Source organism: Panthera pardus, unplaced genomic scaffold, assembly GCF_024362965.1.
Source record: "Panthera pardus isolate Hobbes unplaced genomic scaffold, ASM2436296v1 HiC_scaffold_13, whole genome shotgun sequence".
Lineage (NCBI taxonomy): Eukaryota > Metazoa > Chordata > Mammalia > Carnivora > Felidae > Panthera > Panthera pardus.
The window spans coordinates 172,446,913-172,460,270 of NW_026526688.1; the positions used below are offsets into that span (position 1 = coordinate 172,446,913).

The 13,358-nt window shown below is 38.7% G+C and overlaps 1 protein-coding gene across 5 annotated transcripts in view; it reads right to left on the reverse strand.

Moving 5' to 3' along the window:
* Positions 1-250: 250 nt before the first annotated feature.
* FAM114A1 (family with sequence similarity 114 member A1) overlaps positions 251-13,358 on the reverse strand; it is a 68,750-nt gene continuing 55,642 nt past the window's right edge. For all 5 annotated transcript variants that reach the window (XM_019414166.2, XM_019414174.2, XM_053901622.1 and 2 more), the window contains 4 exons: positions 12,202-12,341; positions 9,246-9,318; positions 4,618-4,671; positions 251-2,792 (listed from right to left, as the gene is read on the reverse strand). In XM_019414166.2, coding sequence (XP_019269711.2) covers positions 2,691-2,792; positions 4,618-4,671; positions 9,246-9,318; positions 12,202-12,341 — 369 coding nt within the window. In that variant the 3' untranslated portion in view covers positions 251-2,690. The remainder of the gene's footprint in view (positions 2,793-4,617; positions 4,672-9,245; positions 9,319-12,201; positions 12,342-13,358) is intronic.

Here is a 13,358-nt window from a genome sequence, read left to right on the forward strand (position 1 = left end):
GGTTCCTTAGTTGGTGTCGCTGAGGCTGCTGCATACCCCAGCTGACTCCTGCCACCGCCTCAGCTTGTCACACTACTCATTTAATCATGAGTGTGACGTGCAGCCATGTGAGACCCAGAGAAAAGACAGAATTCTGTCCTCAGTGGGATAGAATATTCAAGCTTACGCCTCTGCTTTAAGATTTGGGGCTCAATTTTTACCCTTTAGAGCTGTATGTATCAATACCCCAAAGCAATTTTTCTTGGATGCATTTTGCTTTGAATTGGAAATACACTTTTGATGTTTTTTATTTAATAAGGCACAGGCATAGGACTACATTCATTATTTAGACTGGAACTTAGTTTGCACTTGATGTAAGAAAAAAAACTGGCACACTTGTTCAGGGTAATTGCAAAGAGTGAAACGAACCCAATTTATGTAAAGGATTATTGAAGGAATACAAAACTTCCAAAGTAAGCCTGCTAAATCATTCATTCAGTAACTGATTGACATTTGCCCAGATTTGGATCCTGTGCTTTGCTAGGTTTTAAAGCAAAGCGAAGAAGCAATTATTTAAAAGTGATGATGAAAAACAGTATTGAAAGAGAGCAATCCTGGAGGGTGGATATATTTTAAGTGATTATTCTCTGTTAAATAATGTAATTCACAGACCATTGAGCTAGGCCCCAGGAATCATCTGTCAGCCTATGTTTCTACCTGGCAACCTTTGATATTTTATCATTAAAAGATATGCAAATGCAATGTAAATAACGTCAACCACTTTTTAAAGAACAATTGTTTCTTTTATTCTTTTACAGATTTCTATTTCATTTTGTGATTAAAAATTTTTCTATAAACTATATGGGTGAAGTTGGGCTTAAAGCCTGTTTCTGGGAATCTGGTTCCTTTGAAACTACTTGTTTCTATTACATTTCCAGTTAACATCTAGAAATCCATCTGATGCTAAAAAATCTGTTGTGGAGAAATCGTAAATCTAAGTCCTTTCCTCTGCTCTGTACACAATACCTACAAAATTTATGAAGAGGTAATTGCATTTTTGGCAGTTAATTTTTCTCTAGACTTAATATCAGAAACATTTCAGGCAATCAAAAAACAATAGAAAAAAAAGCATCTTTAATTGATTCCTCAGAGAGTTCTTTTCCAGATTGTAAATAATTATTCTTATGTTTTCTATTTGGTTGTTTCAGGAGATACACAAAATGAAATGTAGGACACAAGTAAAATGCTAATAAGACATAGGATAATATTAAAATATTCCTACTTTGCCTGTATGGAACATAGGCAGTCTACTCTATCAGGGGAGGGAAAGCATATGTGAACAAAGGATTTTCACCCCTATAAAACTACAAGGTTCATTTGCCTTAGAGAGAACCAGGGAGCAAGACATCTTGTGACAATGCCCGTCGGGATGCTGATGGAGCTCGGATGAACCCCCACCAGAATGAGTGTATGGAGCTCAGGAGAAGTGTTCACAGACAATGCCTCTCCTGGCCACAGGGTCTTCAGTGAAATCTGTCATGGATCAATCTACCACTTAGTCAAGCCACACATCCGTATTTTCTGCCCTTTAGAAGCGATGGTGGTATTTACCACTGGGGAGTGTGATGTGTGTATTTATACAATAGCTTGACTCGGAGTTAAAGATGCAGTCTGGGGGTGTGTTGTGTTCAAATCCCTTTAATTTTCTATTCGGATATTTCCAGGCTTTGTAATTATGCTATCATGTACTTATGGTCACAAAAAGTCTAGTTTAAACTGAATACTCTTTTAGTACCCCCCTTTCATATATATTTTCACGCCATATATAAAGTTTGGGATCAAAAAGTCCAAGGAGTATGGAAAAATACAAGAATACATCGAAGAGCAGAACATTAAAAAAAACAAAAACACTAGTTTTACCTTGCTCATCAAACCTCTTAAGGTTTGGAAAATTTATTAGTATTTTTAAGCATTTTAAGAATTATTATTAATCCTCTTTTAGAGCATCTGTCTAGGGGCACCTGGCTGGCTCAGTTGATGGAGCTTGCAACTTGATCTCGGGGTTGTGAGTCTGAGTCCCGCATTGGGCATAAAGATTACTTAGAGTACCTAACTACTCTTTTCCTGGGTTCAGATCATGTTCTTCTATTGTGAGCACGCAGTAGGAGTTCAATGAAAGCTTGTTTTCAGAATGAATTACTATAAAGAGATACTTAGGTTTCTCTTTTACTATAATAGGTAATATCTGTAAGTAGTGTTATCTTTGCCATATTTATGTGACAAAACTAAGTTCAGTATAAGATTTGATTTAAAGTAATACCATAAGAATGGGACATTTAAAGGTAGGAATTTAAAGGATTAAATAAAAAGTATAGGATCTACCCATGAATTTCTAAATATAGCATGCTTGACCAGGAAAATGGAAATGAATATTGGTGAATGAACTTCAAATTAAAGGAAATTATCAATATAAAGCCTTGTAAACTTAAATTAACATAAAGGAAATACACTTATTTGTAAAAACAACCATATACATTAAGAGAAATGATATTCTCTCTCAACTTGCGTTCTCCATACTGTCCGTGCAAAATTGCTTGTAGAGTCCTCAAAGGGGCGTCTGTGGCCAGATGTGCAGAGAACATCCCCTTCACTGATATATAACAGAGCAATGTGGCCTGCCTTTTCTTTCACTAGATGGGAGTCTGGCCAGGTCACGGCTGTGCTTCTGAACAACTGGTCTGGATGTGTGAGACCTGCAGCACAGGCAGCAGCAGCTGGAAGGCATCCTGGATGTACGTCGTGCTATTGCAGCCCTGGGAGAAGGGAGAAATGTGGCTCAAGGGTTGTTTGCAGAGTTCAACCTTGACAATCCTTCCAGTTTGATAATGGTCCCTCCTTGCAAACCTCACAATATTGTAAAATATTTTTCCTTTAATGTTGGTGCTTAAGGCAATTGTAAACACAGTCCTTTGGATGAAATGCGTTCAGCTCTTAATTACCTATACTAATAGAAGAATTCACTTCACATGAGGCAAGTCATTTCCATGGACTTTGAGGCTACATCGATATGTGTATATTCATGACCAAATATATCCAGTCTTCCCTATTCCTCTCCCAGACCAACCCCACTGTCCTGAAATAACACAAAAGCACAGTATGAAGGAAGCTCTAGTTTGCCCTAACCTAGAGATGAATAAACAGGAATGGGCTACATAAAGCGAACTGGAGATAGTACTGTGTAATCATTCATGGCAAATCCTTGAATGCATATGGGTACCTTCTACTTGGTTTGGATATTTGATGTTGCCATTCATGTTCTGTGGTATTGTTTTTTTTTTAAGAATTTTTTTTAACTTTATTTTTTATTTTTTAAAATTTACATCCAAATTAGTTAGCATATAGTGAAGCAATGCTCTGTGGTATTCTTGCATACCGCGGTCGGTCGAGAGGCTATGTAATGTTTCAGGTCACTAAAACATAAGAAAACTCCCACCGGGGAAATAAATAAACACTTGACTTCATATTCTTCATGGCTGACATAGTAAATTAATCTGCCGATGCCTTCTGGGTGGCCAGGGGAGACATTTTCTTGTTCCATATTCTGCATCTGACTGCCTGGCTTTCCTCTTAGCTGTGTCCTCCAGAACCTGCCCCTATAGCTCCTTGTCCCTTCTGGTTGACTTCATCCCACTGCATGGCTGTGTCCTAAATGGTAACACTTGATGTCACCACTTTGTTACTTTTGTACCTTGGTAGTTTTCCCTAACAGTAAGGCACAATTTCTACAAACATTATAAATATATAGGTAGCCTTCCCTGACTTGAATTTGGTAATTTCCAAAAGCTGCAATTGACAGCTACTTCAGACAACAAAAAACTACTGTATATGCATTTGCCCGTGTTCAAACTGGTTAACACCCGTGGCTTCAGCTGGGTGCCCTGGGGCTATAGATGTGCCAGGTCCTTATAGCTGGGCCCCTGATGGAAGGTTTTCCTCCACCAGCCACAGGTAGGACACCGTGACTACGACTCGGGAATGTGGCCTCCGGGGCCTCTTCTCTCTTCCGTCACTGGCTTCTGGTAAAACCACAGCAGTATCGGGACAGCTTCGTATCAGTGTTACAAGGTCCTGGTGAGCCGACAGGCCAGGGAGTGAGTGATCTCTGAGGACAGTGCCTCTGGTCACTGAACAGACAGAGGCTAAACAGTCAACTTGTCAATATTGTTAGTCTGAAGCTTAGACCCGGCTAAACCAAAGGTGATCGTGAATGGAGACAAGGGCTCATTTTTACAAAAATCACCATTGAGCAAGAATCCCTCATTGCAGCCAATAATCACAGTGTTAAATCTGGTGTCAAACTTGGCAGCAGAAATGTGCTTCTGCTGGAGGAAACAGCAACAGAAATAACGTGCAAGCTTAGCGTTTCTCTTTATAATCAGGAATTCTTGAAAATTAGGTATTGTTGCTTCACCCAAGGGTTTACAGCTGGTTGAGCTACACAAATGTGCTCAAAAGCGACTGTTGATGATAAGATTTAGAACTGGAATAACACTTGCTGCCTGGGAAAAAGACAAACAAAACAAGTAGCTCTAACATTTGCTTTGATTCAGAAGCACTTTCTCTCTGGGGGCCACTTACCTCTAGCAATACACTATTGATCATGGGGTTAAGAACCTCAGCCTTCTTGTTGCTCTGTGGAATCAAAAGGATGAAATTGACAGATTAGGTGCTCATAGTATAAAGCTTGCCACATGAAATGTCATATGATGGCTTTGTAGAGGGATCTCTTAAAGAGGAAGAGGAGAAGTGGAATGTTTATTATAGACCAGACTTCACATTAGGTGCTGCTTCTATCTAATCTCATTTAATTTTGACAGAAATTCTGGTAGGTAGGTAGGTAGGTACCATGATAACCTAAAGTAAGGATGAGAAAATAGGAATCAGGAAAGTTGAGTAACTTGTTTAAGGTCACATAGCTAGAAATTTAAGCTCAGACATTTTTTAACTATTGAAAGTTTGTAGCACGTCTGGGATTATGGGGAGGTGAGTGAGGCTGAGTTGCCCAAGTATAGGGCTGGATCTTGTCTCTACTTAAAATGTTGATATTTGGTTCATCATGATCTTTTTGCATTCATTTTGATTAAAAATTTTTTACATTTATTTATTTTTGAGAGAGAGAGATAGAGAGACAGCATGAGCATGGGAGGGTCAGAGAGAGAGAGAAAAACACAGAATCCAAAGCAGGCTCCAGGCTGAGCAGTCAGCACAGAGCCCGATGCAGGGCTCAAACTCATAAACTGCAAGATCATGACCCGAGCCGAAGTCGGATGCTTAACCGACTGAGCCACCCAGGTGCCCCGCTTTTTTAAATTTTACATGAAAATATGTATCTAGATGGCTGAAGTTGTTTCCTTGTCTTTTTGGGGAGGCATGGGGGCAAGGTAAGCTCTCACATTTGTGGGTGAGTTAAGCACCTTACTAGTCTACCCTAGAGCCGACTCTGGTCTAGACTTATTTTCTTTCTTTTAAGTGCAAACACGGGTCTTTGGTTACAGAGTGCGTCCTCCAGATTAGTAGAAAATTAACACATTCTTAAGTATAACTTACAGACAGATCTGGAGATTCCATTTTGCAAAATATGAATATATGTAAAGCACACACAATACAGAGCCTGATAATAAGTAGGTGTTCAAAAAATGAGAGCTAGTATTAGTTAGCATCATTATTTCCACTATTGGTCTATCAATCAACAGGCTTCTCTATCTAACTGTTCACTTTACTCTTAGACAATGAATAACTAAAGGGACTGGAAAGACAGAGGGCAATCTTAATAGGCTGGTTTTCCTTACTGTATCCAGATGACTTTATGGTAAACAAAAATATATAAATGAGATAGATCTTTCCAGAGCAGCCCACTGTCATTGACACTACTTTACTGAGGGCAAAGTAATGTCTTACTGGGGAGACCATAATGGAGTCTTGGGGAAAAACTCCTTAAAACCCCAGTTGTTTTAGTAACTAACCAGAAAATCCATTATGGTATTTGCTTTCATGTTTATTTGATTATCAATAAACCTCTAAAATATAATCAAAACGAGGGCAATAAAATGACATTGGCTTTCAGAATCAATGAGATGTGCAAGCAATTTAAATGGAGTCTGGAGAGCAATACGCACTCATTAACTTCAAGTTATGAATAACGGCTGTTTTAGAAAACAGAAACTTGATATAAATGATTCATCTTAGCACAAGATCAGGGGTAGTGTTGGGATGGGACGGCATTTCAGTAAACTCAGCTTTAGCTTTTTCCTTCTCCAAAGTGGTAACGTGTGTCTTCTTGATTTTGCGCATGTAAACATTTGTACACATGTGCATATATGTGTGTACATATGTATACGTTCAAGTACATACCCAATAGCTAGAGCCTTGCTGCTCAAAATGTACACTGTGAATCAGGAACATTGTTCTCATCTGAGAGTTTATTAGATATGCAGAAACTCAGTCCTCATCCCCGGTCTACTGACTCAGAACCTGCATTTTGAAAAGTTCTCTAGGTGATCTGCCTTCCCATTAAGATTTGAGAAGCACTGTACTAGAAGATGGCATGTCAAGAGAAATGGGAAGCAGTGCTGTGAATATTACCCACTAATGTAAACAAGTGAATGTTTAATGTGAATCATATACAATATACTACACACACACACACACACACACACGTACAGACACATATATCCTCATCAGTAGGCAGCCATAGAGAAACAGTTGGCCATCTGTCTCACCCCTTTGGGCCTCAGTTTCCCACCTAGTGAGCTGGGGAAAGAGTCAGAAGCTTTGGGAAGCTGAGTTGCCGAGGCCATGTCATCCTGATTAGGACCTCACACCTCTCTGTGAATCTGGCAGTTACACCAAAGTCCCTGGGTGTCTGTCACTCAGACAACACCGAGCACACACGTGCATTTCATCAAGCCTATCATATCAATGAACTTCTGTCTCCCTCTTCACTCTGTCTACATACAGAAGCTCTTATTGTGGAAGCCCCCAAATTATACAAGTATAAGGGTTGATGTTTTACAAAATAGGAGAAACAAACCAGATTCCTCGACAACAGAATGGATAGGTGGTATGTAGTTCATCCCTGATTAATCGAGTCGCTTACAGAAGTGTGGGAAACACACATTTCCTGACAGGTCCGCAATCATTTCCACTTCTTTTGAGAACTGACCTTGGCCTCGGTGGGTAGCAGGGTGGGGGAAAGTGCACCCCAGCAGCCAGGTAGGTCTGCATGATATGATCCCGTCCCCAGTCACTACGGGTGATACCAAGTGGACATGTGACCCACTGATGAGCCTTTCAGTAGTCTCACCCAGGAACTCAGAATCTGAATGGAGAGACATGGGGTCTGGGAAATTCTACAATTGAGTCACATTAATGGCAATGCTTTGGAGAGAGAGGGAATACATATTCTGGTGCTGGATCCCCACAGCTGCTCACATTCCTCTACTGCCTTTAATAAAGTCCCTTTTCTGTCTAGATTACGTACAGCTTGTTTCTGTCACTTCCTGTTATAGATTGAATTATGTACTCCCTGAAAGATATATTGAAATCCCAACCTCCAAGACATCAGAATGTGACCTTACTTGGAGATAGGGTCATTGCAGATGTAATAAGTTAAGATGAGGTCCCACCGGTCATACCCTAATCGAATATGAATGGTGTCCTTATAAGGAGAGAGAAATCTGGACACAGAAATACACAGAGAGAGGATGATGTGAAGGCAGAGAAAGAGATTATAGTTACACTGCCATGAGCCAAAGAATGCCTGGGGCTATAGCGGCTGGAAAAGGCAAGGAAGGATTCTCCTCTAGAGGCTTCTTGAGAGGGCATGTCCCTGCTGACACCTTGGTTTTAGACTTCCGGTCTCCAGAACTGTGAGACAATAAATTTCTCTTGTTTAAGCCCCCCCTTTGCACGGTACCCATTATGGCAACCCTGGAAAACTAACACATTTGCAACCAAAAAACACCCTAACAAAAAAAAGGAAATAAAATTTGCTGTTTCTCATGGCAAGAATCATCTGCCCTTGAATCCAGGGTCTTAAAAGAAAAAGTAGAAAGATTAAAGTGGAGGAGGGGAATGCCTGGGTGGCTCAGAGGTTAAGCATCCAATGTCAGCTCAGGTCATGATCTCACAGTTCATGAGTTCCTGAGTTGGAGCTCTGTCTGCATCAAGCTCTGTGCTGACAGCTCAGCGCCTGGAGCCTGCTTCAGATTCTGTCTACCTCTCTCTCTGCCCCTCCCCTGCTCAGTTCTGTTTCTCTCCCTCTCAAAAATAAATAAACATTAAAAAACGTTTTTTTTTTTTAAAAGGAGAAACATTTTTTAAAAAAGAGAAAGGTTAAAAAGGAATATTTACCACTTGTCTTCCCAATCCCACTAAGGTAGGGTTATATAATGTGACTGGCTTCTGAAGAAAATAACCAGAAGCCACACCTCCAAACGCCAAACCTTTCAAACTTGTTACCTTGAGAATAGAAACACTTATGCCAACAGGTAGAATTTTTTTCTTTTGGTTAAAGTTGAAGAGTAATAATAAGGAAACCTCTCACAGTGGGTGGCATAAACAACAGGTTCTGAGGGTAATAGTGAATGTGAGTATTCAAAATTATTTTCATAGGATAGATAGATAGATAGATAGATAGATACATAGAAAGAATTATATATCACAAGTATTAAGCAATGAAAGGAACCTTTATTTGACTTTTTTTTTAAATTTTTTTTTAACGTTTATTTATTTTTGAGACAGAGAGAGGCAGAGCATGAACAGGGGAGGGGCAGAGAGAGAGGGAGACACAGAATCTGAAACAGGCTCCAGGCTCTGAGCTGTCAGCACAGAGCCTGACGCGGGGCTCGAACTCACGGACTGTGAGATCATGACCTGAGCCGAAGTCGGACGCTTAACCAACCGAGCCACCCAGGCGCCCCTATTTGACTTCTTTTTAAACAAATAGAGGAAATGAGGCCCAGAGATGTTTCAAGACCCACTTAATACCTTGTAAGTCAGAGATGGCAGCATCAGGATAGAACCCAGTCAGATGAGAGCCCTAAGTTACCTGTTCTAACAGAAGGTGCTCCTGGCCTGGTTTTAGTAAACATCATGGCGCTGCTTCTGTTTTACGGAGCCAACAAAGAAGGCACTGCACTTCTCACAGCTCCTCATAGGCTCATCTCCCAAAACAGGTGAAAAAAAAATCACTATGATAAACTTACCCCAACAGTGGTTAAAGAATTCGTAAACTTCTTTGATAAGGAGGCCACTTCTTTACACATTGCAGTAGTTAATCTGCAAGAAAATAGGAGGTTTGGGGGGATTTTCCATAAGATAAAATAATTTAAAAATCAAGAAAATTACTGATACTGATGCCATATTCATTGAAAAGAACACACACAAGTTTGAAGATGCTCTGCAGAAATGTTTCCCTCAATAATCTTTCATGGTTCACAATCATAGTTTAATCTAATCCTGGTTTTTCTCTGCATGCATAATTAATGAATAATCACCCTATCTCTTTCTTCCTCCCTCCCTTCCTCTGTCTCTCCTTTTCCTTCTTCCTCCCTCCCTTCTTCCCAGTGGACTTCACAGCTCAGTGCAGAGCCCAGTTCAAAGCTTTAACTCACAGCCCTGAGCTCATGACCTGAGCTGAAATCAAGAGTTGGATACTTAACCAACTGAGCCACTCAGGCACCCTCACCCTACCTCATTTTAGAATCAAAAGCATATGCAGGAGAATTTGAGGCTTGAGCTCCATAGGTTTAGGGGTATAAGCTTCTTGCCAAGTGGCTTTTCTCTAGCTTTTTGGTCATTTTGAAATAATAATGAGCATTCATTAAGTGTTTTTATATGCATAATCATATTTAATCCTCATAGTGATCTTAAAGATTACATTAATATCCCCATTTTATAGATGGTGAAACTGGTGCTTAAGAAGGTTAAGTAACTTTTTTTTTGAAGTAGGCTCCACACACAACTTGGGTCTTGAACTCATGACCTGGAGATCAACAGTTGCATGCTCTACTGACTGAGCCAGCCAGGTGCCCCAAGGAGATTAAGTAACTTGCTTAGGACATGCAGTAATAAGTGATAGAGCTGGAATTCAAATTCAGATGTCTCTTAATTTCTTGATTAAGTTTTTATTACGTACCTCATAATAAAGATCCTATAAAATCTGTTTTTATTTATTAAAAATTTTTAATGTTTTTATTTATTTTTGAGAGAGAGAGAGAGAGAGAGACAGTACATGAGCAGGGAGGGGCAGAGAGAGAGGGAGACACAGAATCCGAAGCAGGCTCCAGGCTCTGAGCTGTCAGCACAGAGCCCGACGTGGGGCTCAAACTCACAAGCTGTGAGATCATGACTTGAGCCGTAGTCAGACGCTTAACTGACTGAGCCACCCAGGCGTCCCTATAAAATCTGTTTTTAAAGACTTCTATCAAAACCCCAAATTTATTCTAGCCATTTGACTACTAGGACTTTACCTCAGGAAAATAATGCTAGACGGGCACAAATATTTAACAAAGCAACATTTGTCATAACATCACAGATGATGACAAAAACCAAAAACAATCCAATTAACCTAACAATGTGAATATTATCTATTTCCTTCTATAACTAGTATATACGACTCTTATGAATAGTGGTTAAAATGCTATTAGAAAAATACTAACTCCAAGTTAAGACTCTTACATGTTAAGATCTAGTGAAGTCAGGAGCAGTGAGCTTGGTTTTGATAAATAGGGGTTCTAAGCTATGTATTTATGTTTGTTGAGCTATATCTATCTGCCTACCATTCCATCCATCCATGCAAAACTTATCTGCAGAAAGGGTCAGAAGAAAGGTCCGGGGATAGCCCAGAGCCATTTTGTCTATGGCCTTGGGCAGGTGGGTGGAAAGGCACTTATACAGACACATGTGAGGCCTTACGACCTTTCGCTTGGTACAGCTTGGTAAGGTCGGGATAATCTGGACTGGAAATCAGAGATGCTAAGAATAAGGTCCTGCTATACATACTTAGGGACTTGTGAACACTCTCCCTTTACAAACAAACACCACAAATATAAAATACCACTTCGATGTCTTCCTCAATATTTTAAACATTTCCTATTTTTCCCTTTCCTCTTCCTTCTATAGACTGAGGTAACTACATATTCTTCCTAAGCCTATTACGTGCAGGATTGTGTGGTTCTTAGATCACCTTTCATTTTCACATGTTTAGATAGGAAAATCTAGACTAGATGACACCTCCTTACAAGTGAGGAAAAATGCTACTAGTACAAAGATGCTAATGTCGACTTTTTGGAAAGTTCTCTGACTAAACATTTGCTCCCCACCTACAATGCCAAATACAGTAATAAGCAAAGACTAGTTAGCTAGCAAAGTGAATGAGTGTATTGAGATGTGTGTGTTGTGTACCTGTGTATTTTTAGGAGGCTCTTATTTCGGCTCCTGTGTCTGTGTAGTAATGAGAAGGTGTTGGATCTGTGCTAATTTTCCACACTACGGCATATAGACATGCAGGTAAAAGCTGATGGCTTGTTTTTCAGCTCCATACCAACGATTTTCATGTGCATACGGTTACATTTTATTCCACTAGATAAACTAATAATAATAGCTACTATTTGTTGGAAGACTGTAACATATGATAGCACATATGCACACACATGCAATCCACAGGAAACTGGCTTGCATCAACAACCATCACTGCCAGAATTCAGAATATGCAGAGCTGGTATAAGTCGCTAGGAACCATGGGGGTGCATTTGAATATCTTTGGGAAGCTAGCTGAGAAGCTGCATCAAGGTGTCCTTTCTCTATTCTTATGGTACGTTAAAAATGCAATTATCCTCAAAGGTCTGTACTTTTAAGACTTTGATCTATTAAAATAAACACTTATTCTTGAATGATTTAGTGTTTCTTTCCTTAAATCTCTTCATAAATAATCCCTAGAATGTCTACTTAATTGTTCTTATGCTTGTTAACATGATTCAGCAAAGAATCTTGTGATTCTTAAGAGAGTCTATTTTGAAAGATGACCACGGAACAATAGAATTAGTTGCCTTATAATTTAAATCTTTAGTAGCCTAGGGTGTGTGTATGCCTCTATGGGTGTGTATCTGAATGGCACATACATGTAAAATTGGAAAAATAAGAATTAAAAGTAACATTTACTTTATCAGAACTCTTGCTTGGTCCTGAGCTGGTTTTTCCTCTTCCTGCCCATGAAGAACTAACTCTGCTACTTTATGCAGCTGCTCAATGCAACGTGCTGTTACTTCTGCCAGACTTTCGATGGACAGCATGTATACTTCCTGAAACAGATAAACGCAAGTAAGAAAATTATTCATGGAGCAGAAGCTTTGTTGAAAATCCTATAATGTGGGGGGCCCGGCTGGCTCAGTTGGTAGAGCATGCGATTCTTGACCTCTGAGTCATGAGTTCAAGACCCACAATGGGGGGTAGAGTTTAATTAAAACAACAACAACCCTATAATGAAAAAAAAAATTATATATATAATTTTTTCCATATATATAATATATATAATATATAAAATATATATTATATAATAATATATATTACATTATATAATAATATATAATATTATATATAAAATATTATATATTATATATTAATATATAATATATATAATAATATATAATATATATAATATATAATATAATATATATATAATATATATATAAAACTCTTGGGGAAAATGGCCTGACAAGTTTATATATATATATATAATGTATAATATATAATGTATTGTATTGGGGAAAAATGGCCTGACAAGTTTATATATATATATATATAATGTATAATATATAATGTATTATATATATGTATATATAATATACATATGTATATGTATATATATATGTATATACATATATATACACACACACACATACATATATAAACTTGTAAAAAATATATATATATGTTTCTTGGGGAAAAAATGGCCTGACAAGTTTACCCAAAGGTGAATGGGTGTATTGGAGACTTTTCTAAGTAGAAAGGCTGCCATAACGTGGAGGTGTTGCTGGGTCCCCAGCGACACGGCAACACTTACATCTGTGTCCCTAGTTCTTAGAGCAGTTCTGGGCACACAACAGGCAGCTGCTCAAAAATGCTTGTGGAAGAATGGCTGAATAAGTCAACCTCACTGGACATTTTTCTTTATAGTGATCGAATTTAAAATCTACTTCCTCTAAAATGAAAATTCAATGTAAAAGTGAAGTTATTGCAAACTCATTTTTGAACACAGGTTATAAATTATGCTCACATAAATTTATTAAACTATAGAATAGAAACCATGGCCATGAAGT